Below are 22,945 nucleotides of genomic sequence, written 5' to 3'. Positions count from 1 at the left end.
TTTCATTTCCACCCGAACAATTAGCCGAAGGAAGCTTGGTTAAACAAGTCTGTGAATAAGTAAAGAAGTGAATTGTCATTGCACCACGCGTTTCATTGAGCAAGATTTCATCTATATGGAGTTGGAGAGTTCCGTGAGTGACGTCCGAAGGACTGGAGCTAATTAAAGTTTATCTTTTTGCGCTCACTTATCACTTCTAAAGCTAACAGCTGGTGTGATAGAAAATATACATGGCTCTTTCACTGAGCAGTACCGACCATAGTGGGAAATGTTTCCAGGAAAGCCGAAAAAACAAAGCGAAAAAACAAAACTGAAGCGGAACGGTGTATATCTGACGGTGTAGATGTACTAACGAGGTACAGCTTTTCAAGGGATGAAGTTTCACCTTCAGAAGGCTGTTAATTGGTCAAATATTTAGGGGAATCCCCCAAGGTGGAGTAGATTTGTAATAAGGGAGTAATTACTCATTGCATCCACCCAAGCGCAGCCATGCTTGGGTGGATGCAATGAGTAATTACTCCCTTATTACAAGACTGTTAATTGCCTGAAAGATAACTCGTTATCTTTGCTTCCAGCTGACAACAATAAAGGTTCTCTTGTTTTGGACAAGGATGCGTATGTATCGAAAGGTTCCCATGCAGTCATCGCTGTGTCTGAGAAACGTGACGACGTCGAAAAAAAAAAAAGAAAGAAAGCAGCGCTATGTCTTGTGTCCTCCTTTCTTGTCCTGCCTTTCGCGCTGTAACTATGGAAGATCGTCCTAAACTCGCCCAAAAACTTGCATTACCTACCCAGAGCCAGGAAAGTCTGTCTGAAAGTGGGGAAGTGTCAAATTTATTCTTCTCAGTGAAGGCATCATGTCTACAACGACGCGAGCCGGTTGTCACTTGCCTTAGGCAGCTTCAACAGTAATTTCAAATGACCAAGAAAACAAATAACCACGATCTGCTTAAGCCGAAAAACAAACACCCACACGAGTCGAGTGGCAACGATCAGTGGGCAACACCCAGTTGCATTAAATTATTTCCTCGCGTCATCCCCCCTGTAAAGCTTGATATTCAAGGATCGGCCGAGTAGCGCCGCTTCGGCCGGCACTGTGCGAAGTGCCCAGCATATGTCCCCAACTGAGAGCTCCTTTCCTTCAGGAGGGATTACCGAGCAAAGCAGCAATGTAGCGGCGTAATTCTCTCAAAATGGCTACCATGATTTATGACTGCTTATTTCTGACTGGATGTACCACATATTCCCTTTCTTTAACAACAGCGACAACAACGCTGCAGGTGTGCGGCGTCGTAGCAGTAGTTCAAACTCTCCGGGCGAGGCTTCGAAAGCGTACGGACTCTGTAAAATACTTTCTTTCCGAATAGAATTGGCTAAGTACCTGTGTCACGCGGCGCTGCCAAGAGGTGGCACCACGGTTGTCATCGAGCCCAATAACTTTCATTTGCAGCTACCCTTGAGTAGATGCTAGTATTAACTGCCTTGTTTGGGCAGCAAAAGGGATGGGCAGGCTAGACATGAATGGTACACTTCTTACCTATACAGACAGCGGCTCCGGCACTGAAGTCACATTTCATGCCCATTGACTCGCATGTCCTTTTCTCTTCATCACTGCAATCTTTTCGTTCACCCCCTGCAGAAATGAAGCAGCGAACAAGGGAAAACTGACATCAAACATAGCAGCACCGCGAAGTAACCAGCACTTTCAGGCCATTTAAGGATGCATTTTATTAATGCGAAAACATTACTTCGCCATGTTCACACACTTCTGTCGCTGACCACATCCGCACACCGCGTCCGCACACCGAGTCCGCAAAATCGTGGCCGCAGCAGCTGTGAGTAATTGACAAGTGGTAGAGGTTTAATAATAATAATAATAATAATAATCAATCAATCAATCTTTATCAATCAATCAATCTTTATTTAATGTGCGCAGGAACAACCAAGTGGTCTTTGTGCTGCAGCACAAAAAAAAAATGAAAAAGCACAAACATGTTTACACACGCAGAGAGAACACAAAAAAAAAGAAATAATACATGAAATGAAACTGAGACGAAAAGTATCACGGAAAGTAAGCAAACAATGAGTAGCATCACTTATATACACAGTGAGAGAATTTTTTAGCACACCAGGAAATAAAGAAAAAAAAAAAAGAACGGTAGATAGAAGAGAAAAAAAAACAACAACAGATAACTGACATTGATTATAGTAATATAGAAATATACATAAAATAAACAACCATTCCAGGCGCAACAAGTGCATGGTACTTAAAACACAGGCTAGAAATACAGAATAATACAATAAAGAAGTAAAATTGAACAAGGGACAGTAAGATTCGAATATAAAGTTTAAAGTTGAAATATAAGTAAGAAACGGATAAAAAGTAGTGCTAGATACAGACAGCATTGAACAGGAGAAAAAGCAAAAAGTGAAGTAAATACAATTTAAGGCTAGAAAGTGGGAGTTATATGTGATAAAGTACTATTTAGAATACAGCGCTACGAACATCCAATGTAAATGAACAGAGCGAGTTTTGGAAGATGTCAAGGTGAGGACAAAAAGAGTTAAATAACCACTGCATCCTGTCCAGAGGGGAGTGGGAATGAAGAGGAGAAACCTGAAATGGTCTGAATTCCCTCATGCTCTTTCGCGGAACGCGCAGTAGGATGTACTCTAAGAGCTGAGGGCACATAATGTGGCCATGAAGGAGTTTGTACAGAAATATGATATCAAGTCTGATACGACGGCAGTGAAGGGAAGGAAGATTCAGTTGGGCGCTCCTGGTGGAGCGAGAGGGGGAAGTTGCGAAAGGAAAGCGATAATGAAATATCCGTAAAAATTTTTTGTGTACTCTGTCAACCTTGTCCAAGTTCGATTTGCAAGTGCCATTCCAAACAACCGACGCATACTCCAAGACCGGGAGGCATATGGACAGGTACAGTTTTAGGAACGGAAGTGGAGTATGGAACTCTCTCGAAAGTCTGCAAACGAATCCGAGTGTGCGCATAGCCCGCTGAGCAATGCGTTTAGTGTGAGAGGAGAAGCTGAGGGTGCGGTCAAAAAGTACACCAAGGTCATTAATTTCATCAACCCTATCCAACAGCACAGAATTGACAGAATAATGGTAGAGAAAGCTATGTGTTTTACGAGTAAAGGACACAACCCTATAGTTTTGGAAGAATTGAGGGTAAGTCGATTCATCGCACACCAATCAGAAAAAGCAGATATGTCCGATTGCAACAACACGCAATCTTGAAAAGAATGTATTACCTTGAATATTTTTATATCATCAGCATAAAGAAGAAACGAGGAGTTCTTTATCGCCGAGGAAACATCATTAATAAAAACGGAGAAGAGAAGCGGGCCTAGCACTGAACCTTGAGGAACTCCACTCGTTGCAGGGTAAACGAAAGAAGTCTGTCCATTGACACTGACAAAGCAGAAGCGATCAAGGAGATAGTTGCGTAGGAGGGCTACGAGAGAGACTTCAACGCCAGAGAGTAGAAGTTTTTCAAGAAGTAGTGAGTGAGTAACAACGTCGAAAGCTTTGCTCATATCACAGTACACAGTGTCAACCTGACCCCTCTGAAGGACTGCTGCAGAGGCATACGTCATAAACGTGACTAGGTTGGTAGAAGTAGAGCGACCCGACATGAAGCCATGTTGATTCGGTACTATGATATGTTTGAGATGGAAGGAAAGTACGCTGTGCAAAGCTAATTCGAAAAGCTTAGAGGTTGCACATAGAAGAGAAATCGGACGATAATTGGAAACATCAGATTTGTTTCCAGACTTGAAGACAGGAAACACGCGTGCCATTTTCCACACGCGAGGAAAGGCAGCATTTTTTAAACAGTTATTAAATATGGCAGTCAGTACTGGTACGAAGATATAACTGAAGGCTTTTATTATGACAGCTGGAATGCCATCAGGTCCAGGAGACAAAGATGGTCTCAGACGCTTAAGACTCTCAGTTATCAACTCCTCGTCAAAGAGAATGGAATTAGATAGTGCACCAGATGGGAGGCAAACGGAATCACAATGTGGATGTTTGTAAACGGAGGAAAAATGTTGTGCAAAACTGTCGGCAACATCCCGAATTTCCGAACCCTGAGAGTCAACTAAGCTGATACTTAAATCTGATTTAATGGAACGCTTGCGAACGTAACGCCAGAACTGACTAGGACGATTTGAGGCATACCTCTCTAAAGACTCAAGATAGGAGTCGTAGTCCCGCTTGTATAAGCGTTTGCAAAGAGAACGCACACGGCGAAACTCATCTGCCCAATTGTGAAACCCAGGGCGTTTCGCTTTACGATGGGCCCTTTCCTTGAGCTTTAACGCCGTTATTAGTTCCCTTGAAAACCAGGAAGGGAACTTCCTACGCGTAGGAGTATGCAAAGGTATGTACCGACGCATACCATCAAGAACTATTTCTGTAAAGCGACTGACTTGTCCATCTGAATCATTAATGTCATTTAAAAGGGACCAGTCGACGGAAGAGAAGAAATTGAAAAGACCGACATAATCACCACGTGCATACGCGAAACGGGGCGAATTCCCCACCCGATCTGAGTTAGTAGAAGGTGAGGCAGAGACAGCAGTAGTAACTAGAAGCGGAGGGTGAAATTTGTCACAGCGAGTCAGCGGTATGTCTGAACTCGAGACTCGAACACTTTCAAAATTCGATAGACAGATGTCAAGAATATTACCGCAATAGTTTTCAATGAAATTGTGTTGCTGCAAAGAGTTAAAGGCTATGAAATCAAGTAGAGCGTTACACTTACTTAATATGTAATGATTGTTGTGAGAAGAAATAAGTGAGTTCCAGTTGATACCAGGAGTATTAAAATCACCTAAAATAAGAAGTTTGTGTTTGCTATGACGGGTTATAACATGTTCGATTGAGAGCAGAACATCATCATAGGCTGAAGGAGGTAGATTCGGAGGAATGTAGAAAGCTGCAAGTAAAAGTTTTTCATGCCGATTTAAAGTGAGCTCGAGCCACACACATTCTTCAACAGTTTCCAGATCGGAACGTCGAACACACTTCACAAAACTGTCAATAGCAATGAGCAATCCACCTCCTCTTGATTTGGGACCTGTTTCAGGGCGGTCGCTACGAAAAACAGAGTAATTATTTGGAAAGAAATCATTGGAAGGAATATCACTTGACAGCCAGGTTTCGGTAACCACAACAGCGGTATAACAAGAGGACAAGACGCTAGAAAAAAATTCTGATCCCTTAGTCCGAAGACCTCGGGCGTTTTGATAATAGATATCCAAATTAGGGGCCACTGCAATTTTGCGTCAGTTCAGAGGGATGAAGCATATCGTCGTAAAGCTTCCCACGAAAGTCCTTGTATATGCAACCCATCGGCCACATCGAAGGCTCAACAAGCTTACTGTAGGATTCTTCATCAACTTCAATATGGAAGGACGAGTAGGAGTCGTACCTTGTTTTCAGCTGCCGGCAGGAAATGGGAGTAATATTCACTGATTTTAGATGGTTGGTAAGGTCTACCGATGTAGTATCGGGACTGAGTTTAGAGACGAAAATAGTCTTCGGACGCTTCTTTTGGTAAATGGCAACGTTCAGGACAGATGAGCTCGATGCGCCAGTAATGGCTCGACTTCGGTGCTTCTTCATCTCACTGGGTAAGTCAACCGCACATAATAATAATAATAATAATAATAATAATAATAATAATAATAATAATAATAACCTCACATGACCTTGACTTTGACAGTGGTCACGGCCACTTGGTGACCTACGTGACTATGTTCCAGTCACATGGCGACCCCCAGGCTTAACACAAAAGTTTGCCCTCTAAATCTTTCAAGGTAAACCCGTCCTACCCGACGGAACCTCATGTGACCCTGGCCTCGACCTTGACAGTGGTCACGGGCCACTTGGGGTCTTTGTGACTGCTCCAAAGTCACATTGCGACCGCAAAGTTTAACACAGAACTTTGACCTCTAAGTCTCTTTCAAGGTGAAAACCGCGCATATCCGACGCCACCTTACGTGACCTGGACCCTGGCAGTAGTCACAGGCCACATGTCGACCTATGTGACTATGCCCCAGCTACACGGCGACCACAAACTCATGTGACCTTGACTGGTTACGGCTCACTTGGTGGGTTATGTGACAAAGCCCCAAAGTCACATGGTTACCAGCAAGTCACGTTACATTCACCTTGAAAGTGGTCACGGGCCAATTGGGTGCTACACGTGCATACCCGACGGCACTTCACGTGACCTTGACCTTGATCTTGAGAGTGATCACGGATCACTTCGTGACCTATGCGACTATACCCCAAAATCACAAGGGGACCACCAGGTCACGTGACTTTGACCTTGAACTTGATAGTTGTCACGGTCACATGGTGGCCTACGTGACTATGCCCAAATTCACATGGCGACCACCAAGTAACGTGATCTTGACTTTGACAGCGGTCACGGGCCACTTGGTGGCCTATGTGACTATGCCCCAGTCACATGGTGGGCACCAGGCTTAACACAGAAGTTTGACCTCTAAATCTCCCTTGAGGTGAAAAGCGTGCCCACCCGACGGCTCCATCTATCTGCCGTAGTGAAGCTTTCGCTTCAAAGCAGCCCACACACAATTTACGACATATATAGTTATTTATGAAAAAAAAAACATCACTGATGCACTGTTAAAAAAGGCAACATTGTATGTCCAAGGAGTCAGCAAACATGTTTTGTGCTTCTTTGTGCCTATAGATGCCTCTTTGGTGTCAATCAGGGTGTTACAGTGTACTCCCTCAAACATTGCGCTTTTTTTTTCTTGTTTACAATCGACACATGTGCGCGATTCGTGTCGCTGTATGGAACGCACCGTGCGTTTATTATGAATAGATTGTATCTAAGCATTTGGTCACACTATACACCAACGTGCTTAGACTGAAGCTTTCAGCGAGAAAAAGTTACGGGCTCTGCGAAATATGTAGATGCATTCAGGTTCGGTAAGAGGAATATTGGATTACAATAGTAAGCGTGCATAGGAGGTGATCTCTAGCTTGAGATACCCCACTTCATGGTCACAACTTAATACTGCAAAAAATGTCAGTGGCAAGCTTTTATTCGAAGGCCCTGAAGGAAAGTATAGTGCGCCTAGCATTGTATCGTCATGCTATGAAAGCCCTCACGTCACATGCTGCGAATCTTTTGCGAAAGCAGCTATTTGCTCTGCGCAAAACAAAGACCAAGCTCGGGCCAAGGTTGCCATATCGACGTGCTGGCACGTCGTACACAAGAATAACGGATCGTAGATTTTTCTAGTGTAGGTCGCCTTTAGGAAAAAATGAATATAACTCAGTGGACAGAACCACCATCGTATATATGCGTATTTTAGCCCAGCATTTTTCATCAATTTTTTTTTCAGCTTGGGTAATGTATGTATTAGGCCTACAGGGCCTACAGCTACATATCTAGACACTGTGATGCAACTGCGGCTGCTGTTTCAAGCAGTCAAAAAGCTAGCGACAGATAAGAACATTTTGTTTCACAATTGATCGGAGCTTTCGCGCTAATTGTCATCAGACGAGCTCTTATATCATCGGCACTCACTGCTTTCGACGAGCTCGCCCCACTGGCGTGCTCCCAAATATGGTCATTCTCTGTGCAATCCATGGCGTTTAAGAGCACCTTAAGTCTAAAATGTGTGTGACCCTTCATTTGGACAACTTAAGCGCGATGAGGCGAAAGCCTTTGTTTGAAACACTGCTGATTCCTGTTTTACTGCGTCTGCTTCTGTGTGCTGTGTAGTGCGGCGTTCGAGGAATCGCCAATTGAAAGGTACCGCACGGATGTCTGCATCAGACGGCCGGTGGGTTCGGTTTTGTATTTGCATGAATAGCCTGGTGAATTCAACGGTCATGACCGGATGTGAAGTCACGATGACGTCAGTTCCAGTTATTATACGTGGCCGGATGACGTCGCATCCAATCATAACGTCACGTCCGGTTATCGCCGCTTGATGACGTCACAATCTCACGGCAGCCCGCGGAACCTCGAGAAGAAGTGCGACAATTCTCACGGACGGACACTGATGCATCTAGTAAAGCTTTCGCCTTAAAACGCTTTCAGATAATGTCCGCTGTCAAAGAACGCCAAGCATTCAGATTCGTAGCGCATACTTGAATTGCTGGAGGGGCGTTCGCTTCAGCCTGCCTGTGGGAGTTATTCCGTGGCTGCCCGTGGTCATCCACTCAGAGTAGCACTGCCGAAATTCCGCCTTGAACGACCGGTTAACGCAAACATCGAGCGGCTGCAGCACGCTTGTACGTGCACAGTTTCACATCGAAAGTCCTCCGTATTCGTTTATTCTCGGCGAGATCTTGCATACACAAGCAGCGAACACACTTTCCGTCAACGTCAAACTTGTGCCCACCCTCTCGTTTACCGTGCTCCTCGGCGTATTTTACCTCTGTAGTGTAGGACCGCCTGCACTTGCCCATTGCTTCGACCGACATTGTCCACACATTTGGGAATGAAGCACTGGATAACAAAGACCAAAGGACTTTCCGCAAAGCGAAAACCGGAAACCGAAAGCTGCGAACACGTCGTGTTGTGCAACTATGAAGATAACGGATGCGGTGTGGGAATCTTTGGGGTATAGGACACACTTTTGAGCGTTTCAGTCTTCTTTTTAAAACTTTTGTGGCCGTAAGTAGGGGGTGCGGACTATACATAAGGGCGGCTTATACATGAGCATATACAGTGTATCGCGAGGCAGCAGCACAAATGCGCAATAAAAAGAAAAAGTGCAATTAGTAAAAACGTATGTTAACTTCCTTTCTTCTAGAATCAAAATAAATAAGGATGAATAGTGCGAATGGAGCAGAAAAGATATGCGCCCATGTCAAACAGATCACCGAACAAATGTTACAAAATGATGCTTGCTTGATTGAATGTTCTAGTCTGCCGTGAATGGCGTGTCAGGAATGAAAAACAAAAAAACAAAACAAAAACAAACATGAGCACATGCAGAACAATCATTTTTATGATGCGTTTCCTTTTGCATAAATTTTCCAATACAGTGCTGTCGCCAAGAACGTGATAATGCAGTTCGCGCCACCTGCTGTGTGCTTACACAGGGACAAGGGCGGCAACGACATGGACCTAAAAAAGTGGGACTAACGGCGACAAGGTAAGATGACCAGGAGGTAAGAGGATTTCTCCAAGCAGCTGACTAATACAATAAGCGGAGTGGCTTTGTCCGGTTCCTATAGAAGAAAATGCTTTCCACGATTTCTATGGTATGTTTATGGCAAGTTCGGAAAATAAAAATGTCCAGAAAAGTCCAGAAGTATTAAGGCACACAGAATACGTCTCACGAAAAGAAACATGACTAGCGACGAAAACAAAATCTGCCAGCCATAGCCCACAGAGCACTGGAACCTTCGCACACGCCCCAGTTTGCTGAGTAAGCCGTACCTAGATTGTAGTTGTCGATGAAATACTTTTGTAACGTTTCCCACCTCTGCAAAAAATGGTCTATAACGCTTCTACAAATAAAAAGTTCAGAGTGAAACTATCAATTGTGTCTGCTCTAAACCGACAATGTCCTCCATTGCCAGCAACTGTTTATCCAGCTTTATGTCTTACGGCGTAGACTTAAGGTATTCCCAACCACATGAATATCATATAATACATGCTGCTGCTATATAAATATATGCTAGGCCAGGGCTTCTCAAAATTCACTTTATTCAAAAATCAGAATTTAGAACGGCCACAACCTCACTTCTATTTTATGGCGATTTCCACTGGTCGCTACGGAGCACGTTTTCTTGCTCCGGGACGACGATTTTGTATTCAACTGGTCGACCAAGATTGGTTGCGCGCATTCCGCTGGTCGTTTGAGGCAGCTCGGGACGCTCCAGCTCGATCCGCCGACCGAAGTCGGATCTCGCCGGAAGTCCTAGTCGCTGACGCGGTCACTTCCGGATGCTGCTGGATTCTTTTGGCTGTTTTTGACCGTTTCAGCGACATCGGTAGAGGACACTGGGCATCACCATCTTTTGCGCGAATATGCCGAAGTGCGTCTATTGAAAAACGTCTGCAGCGTTAAGAAATGAGAAAGCAAGTTGTTGAGGGCCGCACTCCTGCCCATTTATCAACCGCAAACATTTCGGCGCTGGGATGCGGCTACAACTTTCGAAACCGGCTCAGCTCTACTTCCGCCGCGCGCTCTACACGTTCCGCTAGTCGACCAAGGCTGATTCGCTCTGTAGCGCTTTAGGTCAGCTCGGGCGCCCAGCTCCGATCCACCAGTGGAAATCGCCATTAGTGTGTTAGCTCTACTGCACTCATTTGCGGGTTTCACCTTATTCCTAAACCTAGAGCACCATGTGTTCCACAGATGGCGTCACGTGCTCCGCATGTTGCTGCTGCTGTTGTTCTTGTTGTGCTATTGGAAGCTGTTTATTCTCGCGATGCTCGGCAAACGAGTTTCCCAGATGGCCCCATGTGCTCCACATGTTATTGCTGCTGTTGTTCTTGTTGTACCATTGGATGCTGTTTAATCTCGCGATGCGCGGCAAACATCGGCGTGTTCATTTTGCAGCAATCGTCGTCATGTTCGTCGTCGTACAGAAGGGAACTATGTCGGCGCATCCGATCACGCTTCGTGTACAAGTGCAACACACTCTCGAGTAAACACAATCGCTTTCACCAAGTTCTAATTGCCAAACACTCTGGCCGCTGTGCATTGACCAGTCGTTTTCCCGAAGTTCCGTCTGTGCCACTACTTCATTCAAGCAAGGAAATACGCCATATACACATACGCCACCCAGCTCATTACAGACACGCCAGCCGTGTCACACATGCTGCCGATGGCATCGAAGAACGAGATCTGAGCCGTTGCCCCCAGTTGCCGTGAGTGCGGAAACGAGCCAAGCTCTAAGCGGTACCAGGGATTGCGGCTGCGGCGGATGGCTAACGCTCGTGAAACATGGTTCAATGATATAGTTGGGCCCGTACTTTTTTTTGTATTCTTTAAAATATTGCGATGTTCCGTACCACAGCGTTTTAGCTAACGCCGTCACACTTACCATTAATCAAGTTTCTTATCTGGACCTGGATAAGACTCTGAAAATATACGAGAATCGCAGCAAGCCAAGGGAACGCTTGTTCATATTGTATCAAAGGTAAGTGCCCAGAAGTGGGAACTGAACCGTGTACAGTTCTCGAATCTGAAGTGGCTGCTAGGGATGACAAATAACATGCAGACCGAGAGCTACAGTGAGGTTCCTCACCCATGCATAGGGCGGCGCCGGCGCTAAAGTCGCATTTCTTTCCCATATCCTTGCACACCTTTTTCTCTTCTTCGTTACACTCTGTGCGATGCGGGTCTGCGAAGGAACAAAAATTAAAGCGAAAGTGATTCCTCGCGCTGAGATCAAAAATAGCGTTCGTAAATATTATCGGGACCACTAACTTGAAACGCCGAGCATAAAGAAAAAGCAGGCGGCCGTTGAGAACTGCGTGTGGAAGGCGGGTAACTCACCAACGCATGTCGGGGCGCGGGTGGTGAAATCGCATTCTTTGAACTGTCCTCTACACACTCTCTCTCCTTCCGGAGTGCACGTTTCTTGACTGTCGTCTGGAGAAAAGAAAGAAATAATGAGCTAGCTTTTTAGTACCGTTAAGTGTTGTCTTAGAACTAGTTCGTACCCCCAAATTCAGCTTGCTAAAACACTCTCAGGTACCAAAGACAAGGAAACTTTCAATGAGTGGTTCTCACCGATGCATATCGCCATACCGGCGGAGAAGTCGCATTCCATTCCCATGGACTTGCACATTGCTTCCTCGGTTTCATTGCACTTGGTGCGCTTTTTATCTGAGGTTACAAGCACACAAAGGCTAAATGAGACAAACACAGGCGGTAACCACTACGTGCTACAACTGTTTGAAGTTTATGAACTTTTCAGTAATGGGCGTTGTGCTCCAATTACGTAGGGCATATCCTAAAATAGATATTTGTGAAGTATTCTTTCTTTACTGATACAATTAAATAAATGTAATATTTGGGAATCTATTTTATGTTAACGGTTCTACAGCAATTTGTTTCCCAACATAAACAAAGAAGTTCTATGGAATTGGATTTTACGAAACACGGCTCCAGTCGCTCGTAAAATGTCAAACTAACGTCTCTATGTATATGGCTGACGTTAATTGGCAGTCTAATGAACAACAGATAAGGGGATGCGGTAGCTTAACTGGAAAGTAAAATTCTGCGAACACGACCACCCGGGCCATCAGGAGTCGTCATACCTAAGAGTGAATGTATACTAAATCTTTCAACTGTTAAATACCATGAAAAGACGCAGGCTTGAGAAGACGGTAGGTGTAAATGCACGACGGCACTGGTTTTCCATACTGATAACAAAAAGTGCGGCCGAAAATTCCTGACAACCACTAGGACAGGTCGAAGAAAAAGAAACATTCCGAAACATGAGAGGCGCTTGTAAACATTTAACTGCAAGATAAGTGGTCTGGAGAACATTGATAGGCAGCGAGGGTTTGTTTGATGACAAAAGACATGTTTTCTCATCCCTATGCCTATCATCGTAGTGCATGATCAGAAAGCCTAGCGCATGCACAGTCAGCGACTTGGTCCCAAGCCTCAACTCCCCAACCTAGATTTACGGACACACTTCTGGCATGCCCACAGTTAAGACAGGGAGCGTAGCCTTTGATCCTTCTTTAGGACATCAGAGAACAGGCAAGTTATCCTACTGGTGCTTTTATTCATGCTCTAAGATGAATACGGCTGCCTCATAAATTAGCATCATCAGCCATGTCATGTGCTCACCGGAAATAAGGTATATTTCTGTTCATAAATTAACGGTGCCCTTAAACAACTACATCTCAACACCGCCATTTGCACCTACCTCTGTATAGCTTATGTTCTTGGCATGAAAATTGTTAGCCAAGTTATTCGCATCACATGCACCCTTGCCAGCCTTAATTCAGTCGACTCACATTTGCTGGAATACTGCTTATTTAAGATGTTTTGCGCAAAAATGACAAGCATGAAGAGACGAGAATAGTTGAAAACACAGTGTACCTTCATTTTTTTCACCAGTTGATTCCTGTGCGTCTTTTCGCGCAGTTTTTCTAAAACTCAGCGATACAATGTAATTATAGCCCCTATGCAAGTAACGCTTGATTAGAACACACAGTAAGTTAAAAAACTTGCTGAATCGAACAGAATTCATCAAAAAAAAAGAGAAAAAGTGAAGGAAGTATGAAGAAGGGCGACACGGCAAGAACGAGTTCTCCAAATACAATTTTTATTTCATAATCACCGGACAGACTGAACCCGCTGCAAAGCCAATTCCTCTAATTGACCCGGTCCTGTGCTAGCTGCGCCCATTTATTCCTAGCAAATTTTCTAACCTCATCCGGCTACCTCTGCCACTTCCTCTTATGCTTGTTTTCCCTTGGAATGAAGTCCATCACTCTTAGGGACCATCGGTTATCTCGCCTTCGCGCTAAATGGCCTGCATCCGTCCCTTTCTTCTTGGTGACTTTGTCTACAGAATGTCATTAAACTGAATTTCTTCCCTTACACATTGGGCATGATTTCTAGCTCTCTGAGTAGTTCTCAGTTTAACATTTTTTGTTATAGCTTCATGTTTCCGCCCAATAGATGTGTAGCGCTTATAAGGTTTCTTTAGAAAGCGCGCCGTAAAATCCTGAGCTAATTTCGCGCCTCATGGTTAGCCTCGCAATTTATGGCCAAGGCATATTAATATTGCATATTTCCTTCAGCAGCCGTCTTTTGGCCAAACTTAGCGGTTCCTGCAGAGACTTGAAATCCTTGAGTAATCTTCTTTTATGTTATACTAATCGACGATGAGGGATTAGTGGTCTCTAGATGGTGTTGTACTGTGAATTATGTGCCTTATTTTAATCTCGGTGTATTGCATCGTTAAGGGGATAACGTGCTTACGTCATCAAGGACGCAAATCAAAAAGGCCTATTTTACGAGCTGTTGCTTACCAACACACAAGGCAGCCCCAGAACTGAAGTCGCAATCCTTTCCCCTTGAATCGCACGCTTTCGTCTCGTCCGGATTACAGCTGTTGCGATTTGGGTCTGCCAGAAGAAGAGAAGATTGATTTCAGCGATCGAATGAAAAAAGTACAGCAAAAACTGTGCTTGCGCTGTTTAGTGCTAGGTTAATATGAGATTCTATGGTACCAGAAAACGATTCCATGCCATCGCCGTATCTGCGATTGGTTGGCCAAACTGAATACATGCCAACGAAGTTGCGTGGCAGGACGTCAGGAAAAAGTAAAACAAGATGACGTCAAAATGACGTTTACGTACTAATTATAAAAATCAGACAAGCTTTTTATTTGGAAAAATGGCGGCGCTGTTCATCGTGGTGGCGAGACGACAACGACCGCGACTACCAAGGCGCCATCGACATGCAGACACTTTCGACTGACGAACAGGTGGCTTAGCTCGGCTAGACCAGGATATAGATAGCGAAAGCTACGGTTAGACCCGGGTTCGCTCGTATGTACGTGCAGTGATATAGTTTAGTAAAAGACTCAGTTTGCTGTGTACAAGGCCGATTATATTCAACATTTCGCATTATTCTTGTGAATAATTAACAAAAGAAAATTGCCTTGTCTGCCCCACATAAGCATAGCAGGCGAAAAATATTTAAACTACAAGAAAAATGTGGTTGAAAACCAAATAAAAATTTTTAAAATTGAAAAAAAAATAAATTATATACCATCGCGAAACCAGAGCCCTGGGAGTGGGCACAGCGGGGGAATTTATTTGTCTTATACGCTTTTTTTCCTTCATTTGTTTGCAGTGATTTAACAATTTAATTGCTTTCGAACATTGTTCAGTTAATCTTATGATTGTCTTGAAGTCGGACGGTGTGATCGGTTAACGGCCATACCTTCACTTGTAGAGTTTCGGCTACTGAAATTTCGGTAATGCACGCAGTCGTTCAGCGGCGTCTCTTCGCGATACGTTTCTCTTCAGGTGTCTAGGCCACCAGCTTAGCTTTTCTCGCATCGTTTTCGCACTGGCGGCCTGCATCGGAAGACTCAATTTACCGCACATTCTATCGCTACCGTGACGAGCACGAGCGCTCTCTTTCATGCTGCTCGTGTGGGGAGTGAACGAATCGCCAGGCTTATATTCCAGCTGCGCGACTCGATGTGCACACACAATGTGGCGATGAGGGGCCTCCCAGAAGCTCTGAGGAGCATAAAGGGGCTAAATTTCAGTATTTATGCGGATGACATCAATCTCTGGGTTAACCAGGGTAGTGATGCGAGCATTGAGGAGCGCCATGCAGGCGGCTGCGGACAATGTCGTAGACTACGCTGCAAGTAGGGGTCTATCATGCTCGCCGAAAAAATCAGAATTATTCGTCTATAACCCAAAGTCACTCCGATGCAAGCGCAGCTGGGAATTTGACATTAAAGTAGAAGGAAAACCAGTTCCAAAGGTAGATCAAATCAGAATCTTAGGACTATTCATTCAGGAAAATGGATATAATGATGGAACAATCAGAAAGCTAGAGGGATTCGCCACGCAAGCCATTGGAATATTTAGAAGAATCGCGTTGAAAGGACGAGGCCTGAAGGAAAGCTTGCTTAAACTAACCCAAGCTTACGTAATAAGTCGCGTGAGCTATGCCACGCCGTTCTTAAATATCAGGTTGGAGAAGAAGAAGAGATTAGACTCTCTCATTCGACGGTGCATAAAGAGGGCCCTGGGCTTACCAATTACCACATCCTCAGAGACGCTCCTTTCTATGGGAGTGCACAATAGCTGGGACGAAATAGCGGAGGCTGTCAGAGTTTCGCAACTAAGTCGAACGACCACGGGCAGAACTATACTCGAAATGGTAGGCCTGCAGACAGATAGGGGACTACGAGAAAAATCAAGTATCCCACAGGACTACCGAGAAAATCTAATCATTCCCCCCCTCCCTCGTAACATGCCTCCCATATTCAACACAGAGAGGAGGGAGAAGAGAGCAGAAGCACTAATCAGACGCTTCGATTCGATGGACAGCAAGTCGGTTGCGTACGTGGATGCGGCAGGTGGCAAAACGGGGGCGGCGGTCGCCCCGGTGGTCGACGGCCGAGGTGCCCCGGTATCAGCCGCCACCATTAGAAGCCGCAATGTCGAAACGGCTGAAGAAGTTGCAATAGCGCTCGCTTGCGTCGGAACGCAAGCCAATTTCGTAATCAGCGATAGCAAAACGGCTATTTGGAATTTTGGAAAGGGTAGGGTCTCGGCGGAAGCGGCAAGGATTCTGGCCAGTAGACGACTAAACAGAAAAATTCGCTTAATTTGGACCCCTGCACACACGTCCGTTCCTGGCAACGAAGCGGCCCACGAGTTAGCCCGAGCTCTCTACTTCCGGGTAACTGTGGAGCCGCCCGATTGCTGGAACATGGACGAGCGTTTGCAAAATTATATGGAGATTCTTCAAAATTACAGGTTAGGCAGGAGACATGGTGCTACCACCGGATAAAAGTCTAAACAATAGGGAGGCAGTCGCATGGCGGCGCCTGCAAGCTGGGAACTTTGTAAACCCAGTCTGGGCATATTATGGCCAAATGGAAGATAGGAAAAACGATAAATGCAAGCACTGGGGGGGGGGGGGGGGGGGAGAGGGACCCTCGACCATATAATCTGGGAATGTACGAGCTCCCCAGGGGCTAAAACAAATATATATTGTAGAGAAGCCTGGGAAGCCCTGCTGCGGAGCGAGGTCCCTGCTCCACAGCTACAAGCCATCCGCCTGGCGGAAGAAGCCGCGAAGAGCCAAGACCTCTTTGCCTGCTTCTGATCGCGGAGGTCTCTGCTCCCGTCCCTTAGGCCTGCGTGCCGGGGGCGGGAATTGGGGGCCTCCTTATCTGGTGGAAAATAAAGTTGTTATCATCATCATCACACCTGCGGCTCTGGCGCAACTGGAAGCTATGTAAACATTGCATGGGCAGTAGTGGCCTCTGCTCGTTCCGTGAAATGCTCTTTTATTAGACGAGTGTATCATTCGCTGCAAGACTGTGGAGCTTTTTTTGTAACGAACTAGCTGAACAAAATGACTGCGGCTTAGCTTGTGGGTGCGAAAGCTTTGTTTTACTTGGTTGTGCCCGTTATTTTTCCTTTTCAGCCTCGCGCTTGGCGCGAGCTACTTCTCGCCTCCGCTTAAACCCATTAGCAACCCGCGTGATATCATTCGACGCATGTCCCACGAAGATATCTTCGGCTAGGCAGATCCAGCGCATTCGCTTCCTCGTTTCATCGCTCACTGCATCGAGAACTGCGAGGCGGCGGCCCGGGCGGCAAGTTGGCAACAGCTGTGGTAAATCACGTTCTCCTCCTCTTCAAGGTCATTCGGCGGCACACGTAGCCGCTCGTTCGACCAGTGGGGCCCTCGCTTGTTTGCCGTTCGTGAGACCGCGGTTCGATGCAGGTATGCGCGTTGCTTTTTCAGAGCGCAATACTTTGGCGCCTGTTCCAGCGTTTCGCGTCGTCGTCGGCGTTGTCCCTCGCAACCGGCTTCACAGCCGGGGCAGCCCGCGCTCTTTCCCCTCCCTTCTCTCTCTCCTCTTACGTGGCGGCGACGGTGTTCTCCGATTGCTGCGCGCGCTCCTCCCGCCACAATTCGCCTCTGCGTAACGTAACGTAATCGTCGCCAAAATTAAGGAAGTAACGCAATCGTCGCCAAAATTTTTTCGCGTAGAAATTTTGGTAGCGAAGAGGACAGACACAACCTTCCATCAAGTAGCGTAGGCAATCGTCCGTGTTGGTGCGCGTATCCACTTCCCAGGGATGCCGAATGAAAAAACGAGCTTTAAATATCGCCAGCACGGCAGCATTCTTGGCGTCAAAGAAGGCAGAATGTTTGTGTCACAAACTCTAATATGGCATTAACAACATGACTAAAACGATACCTTTTGTCTCTTGCACGACTTTGCTTAACAGTTGGCGTTTCTCGCCAATGCGTACACCCGCAGGTGTGCGACGAGGACGTGCGAATCTTCGTCATGGATGCTGGGCTTCGCGCCTTCGTCTCACGATGTTGAACTGATTGCAGTTTGCAAGGCTGTTCGCAGACGAGGGAACCTCAAACATCGATCGCAACCAATTGCACTGAAGTACGGCCACAGAGGAGCGAAATTATTCAAAGCCTCGGAGTCATCAGATGCTCATAAAGCGGCCTGGTAGCTTTGTCAAGAAACCACATGCGATCCACGCTGTAGGTAAGGCTATGCGATTGTTTGCCTATATTGTGAGCTCTTTAGACTTTTTCGTTATGACAAGAACGTTCACGTTACGTCACCTCATACGCAATTTTGACACAATTGCCGGCGGAATGGAATCGTGGTATTGTTCCACCCTAGGAGGAGAGGCTGGGCTATTTGGTGTGTCATCATGTGAAGAAGCCAGCGCAAAAACCGCACGAATGACAAATGAGAAGACACAAACTTTTACCCCAGCTAATAAGGACTGCCTATTCATGCCGTCACAAAGAACATATATGCAGCTAAAATGGAGGGCCGAAAAGAAGCAGAAATGAAGCCGCAACGGTTATTGAAAAAATAGTCTAAAAAAGCCCATTCAAGATGAATATAAGTGTTCAGACGAATCGTTCTCGTCCATAACCGTATTGGTAGTGGCGTTGGTAAACGTCTTATATCTATTTTCTCATCTGTCCCTCCTTACGTCGCGCTTACAATGTTTGGCGCAAATTCTATGTTCTTAACAAAAATATGTTTGGGTTGCACATATTTGAAAGGCATTTTTCAGCCAAACAGCTCTGTACTCTATGATCACAATTTCATTAGGTACGTTGAGGTAGCTTTCTTACCGATACAAGTAGCCGCCCCGGCGGTGAAATCACATTGCATGTTTGTCTCATTACAAGCAGCTTTCTCATTTTCATTGCAACTTGTGCGGTTGTTGTCTGCGGGAAAGACGGAGTTGGTCAGTTTTTAATGCTTTCGTTCATACAAAATGGACGAACTATGGCTCAAGGAGTCTTATTGGGGGTTACGACGTCCATGGCTGGAAATATTCTTGTTTGAAAATAATACATGTGCGCTGGGGGCCGTTCGTTATCACACTAGCAGCCTATGAAAATGTTTCTCACCAACACAAACAGGTGTTCCTTGTGAAGGGTCACATGTCAGCCCGTGTGCTCCACAGGTGTCTTTGCTTTCTTGGCTGCAGTCATTGGGTCTCTTGTCTGTCCAAAAAAGAAGAAAAGCGTTTACGCGCCTGAGAAAATAAACACAAATTTTCGCCCACAGACCGACGCTAACCGCGTGAATTGCAAACGCGAGCTGTGACCCCAACAGCAGCTCTACAGTCGCCAACTACCGCTTAGAAGTATCGCTTCCTTGCGCATTATGTGTCTTGCCTGAATTAACTCCGGGCGACGCACAAAAACCTGCCATGGCATTTATCGCCGCTGTGGCTCAGTGGTAACATGCTCGGCTACTGATAATAATAATAATAATAATAATAATAATAATAATAATAATAATAATAATAATAATAATAATAATAATAATAATAATAATAATAATAATAATAATAATAATAATAATAATAATAATAATAATAATAATAATAATAATAATAATCAATCTTTATTTAATGTGCGCAGGAACAACTATGTGGTCTTCGTGCTGCAGCACAAATAAAAAAAAGAAAAGAAAAGTGGAAATGCACACACAAGTTTTACACACACAAAGAGAACACAAAAGAAGAAATAAATCACACATGAAATGAAACTGAGGCGAAAAGTGTCACGGAAAGAAAGAAATCAATGAGTAGCATTTCTTATACACACAGTGAGAGAATTGTTGAGCACATCACGAAAAAAAAAAAAAAAACTACTGTAGATAGAGAGAAAAAACAACAACTGACATTGATTATAGTAATATAGAAATATATATAAAATAAACAACCACTTCAAGCGCAACAAGTGCGTGGTACTTAAAACGCAGGCTAGAAATACAGGAAAATGCAATAAAGAAATAAAATTGAACGCGGGACAGTAAGATTCGAATATAAAGGTTAAAGTTAAAATATGAATAAGAAACGGATAAAAAGCAGTTCAAGATACAGTTGCATAGTGGGTGGAACAGCGCGAAAAGACGAAACATAAGAAGAGACGCACAACAGACAAGCTCTGTTTGTTGTGTTTCGTCTTTTCGCGCTGTTCCACCCACAATGCAATTGTACCAACTCGTCCAACTGTTCATCCTACTTCAAGATACAGACAGCATTGAACAGGAGAAAAAGCCAAAAGTGAAGTAAATACAATATGTTAGGCTAGAAAGCGGGAGTTATATGTGATAAAGTACTATTTAGAATACAACGCTACGAACAACCAATATAAATGAACAGAGCGACTTTTTGGAAGATTAATAATAATAATAATAATAATAATAATAATAATAATAATAATAATAATAATAATAATAATAATAATAATAATAATAATAATAATAATAATAATAATAATAATAATAATATTAATAATAATAATAATAATAATAATAATAATAATAATAATTATTATTATTATTATTATTATTATTATTATTATTATTATTATTATTATTATTATTATTATTATTATTGGTTCACAGAAAAAGAAAGGCGCAATATATATATCACACTTGTTCTCTGTACACAAGCTCCGCGCCGTGAGGGAAGGGATGAAGGTGGGAGTTAAAGCGGAAAGAGAGAAAGAGGTGCCGTAGTGGAGGGCTGCTGAGTAATTTCGACCACCTGAGGATCTTTAACATGCACTGACATCACACAGCTCACTAACGCCTCTCCTTATCTTCTCCATCAAAACGCTGGTCGTGTTCGAACCCGGATACTTCGGAACAGGAGTCAGGCATCCTAACCACTGCGCCACCGCGGCAGGGTGAAACTAACCCGGAGAAGCCAGTTTCAATCACGACTGCGGTGGCCGCATTTCGACGGAAGCAAGTGCATTCGTGTGCGATGTCACGGCACGGTAAATATCCCTAGGTGCTCGAAAGTATTCCGGTATAAAAGTATGAGAGACTTCTGGTGTTTCCAAATCTAGTTCCGCAGAGCCTTTCACTACGTCACCAATCTTTCACTCTATTTTCAATCCTACGTCCGTCCCGGCTTTTACAGCGCAGTCAGGTGCCCACGGAGACATGTGACACATACTGCACTATTCCTATTCTATAAATGCATTTATTCTTTATTTTTACATAAGATCCCCTTAACTGTTGATAGGCATTGAAAGTGCGCTAGGAAAACTACATATGTTAAATGGTCACACTCGGGACAGAACCTCATGCATGTCCAGGCTGCGAACACATACCTGTAGTCCTGTTGCAGTAGCATACATCGTCTATGCACACAGATCCTAGCAGTAGTTCCTTCTGGACAGCTTTCCTGCAGTAGTCCGTGCACGCAGCTTCCGTGCAATCTGAAAATAAGAAGGTACAAGCTTCGTCTACGAATCAATCTCCAAGCTTCATCCTACGTATTTTTTCGGTGTCCCTGTCGCTAATTGAGTTCAGTTCAGTTGTTCAGTCGTGTCCGACTCTTCGTGACCCTATGGACCATGTCACGCTACGCTTTCCGGTCTCTCACTATCTTCCTAACATCACATAACTTCATCTGCAGCGCCTCGAGGATGCCATCTAACCATCGCGTTCGCTGCCTACCCCTTCTCCGGCGACCCTCAACCTTTCCCAACATCAAATCTTTCTCCAGCGACTCCTCTCTTCTCATCAGATGACCAAAGTAGCTGAGCTTTAACTTTAGAATTTGACCCTCCAAAGAGCAGTCAGGGTTCCTCTAACAGCACTGCTAAACTAGCTTCACTAGCTAGGGTTCTAGCGTTAAACGTTGCCGGGGTCAATTTCCAATGGCGGCCTGTCCAGCGGAGCCAGGAATTCTTAGCACCCCCTGCTACGTCACTGGTCTGACCGCCGCCGTGGTCAGTTGTTCCGCAGCCGCTGGTGACTGAGGGCCGGGGTTTTGTGGAACTGATCATGAGATGTTGCGGCCAATTACTGTAACAGGGTGGCCAACTCCTCTTCTGGTGAGGGAATGCGTTGTCTTTGCAATTCCATCTACACGCGTTTTTTTTTTTTTTAACCGGTGGAGAAATGCGTGGCACCGGGATTTGAGCCCCGGTCTTCTTGCATGCGAGGTGGATGTTCTAGCGCTGCGCCACCGCTGCACTTCTATAGAAAATTATTATTTAATAATTCCACACGCCTGCGCATTCACAAGAAATTTCTTTCATGGATCCCAACTAGCTTTTAGATAGGGATCCAGAGGCTGTGACATACATGCCCGGTACTATTTGCCTCAAATAAAATCAATCAGTCAATCAATTAAATACGTGCATGAAAAACAAGCTCGACAAAGATTTTCTCTGAAAGCTCACGCTCACGGACGCTGTCCCACCGGCGTCTGAGTTCGGCGTTGTGTTCCTTCACATGTGGAAGCAGTTCATGAATTTAGACTTCCCAACCAGTTCAGCCAAAAGACGGCGTCGAGTACTATATGTAGCTTATACGCTCAGTATGACTGGAAGTTGAGCTAACGCTACCGAGGCTGCCATAATTATGCGAGCTCACCATCGGCGTATGCACAGGAGCAAACGCCTGGCGTGGCGCACGAGACTTGGACGACCTCCTTGCCTGGTTCTGCCTTTTCACAGGCTTCCCTGCACTCATCCACAGGGCACGCTGCAGACAAAAACAAATCTCGGTTGTTTCATTTATGTTTGAAATCATTTTAAAGAGGTTGAAGCTAAATGGGTGTCATTTATTGGAAAGCAGGGAGTCTTAAGTCGATGTAAAATAAAATATGTCTGTGGATTAGCCATGAAACGTAATGTATTCACTTCA

The 22,945-nt window shown here is 44.8% G+C and overlaps 1 protein-coding gene across 1 annotated transcript in view; it reads right to left on the bottom strand.

Moving 5' to 3' along the window:
- LOC146190161 (uncharacterized) overlaps positions 1-22,945 on the bottom strand; it is a 195,215-nt gene that overhangs the window by 75,857 nt on the left and 96,413 nt on the right. The window contains exons 28-32 of the mRNA XM_084605427.1: positions 22,673-22,783; positions 21,400-21,507; positions 11,788-11,865; positions 11,282-11,377; positions 1,538-1,633 (exon numbers count right to left, since the gene is read on the bottom strand). Coding sequence (XP_084461553.1) covers positions 1,538-1,633; positions 11,282-11,377; positions 11,788-11,865; positions 21,400-21,507; positions 22,673-22,783 — 489 coding nt within the window. The remainder of the gene's footprint in view (positions 1-1,537; positions 1,634-11,281; positions 11,378-11,787; positions 11,866-21,399; positions 21,508-22,672; positions 22,784-22,945) is intronic.

The sequence above is a fragment of the Amblyomma maculatum genome, chromosome 5 (genome assembly GCF_055883805.1).
Source record: "Amblyomma maculatum isolate TAMU_Amacu chromosome 5, ASM5588380v1, whole genome shotgun sequence".
Classification (NCBI taxonomy): domain Eukaryota; kingdom Metazoa; phylum Arthropoda; class Arachnida; order Ixodida; family Ixodidae; genus Amblyomma; species Amblyomma maculatum.
The sequence above is the reverse complement of the archived record's forward strand: the minus strand, read 5'-3'. Positions and strand labels throughout refer to the sequence as shown.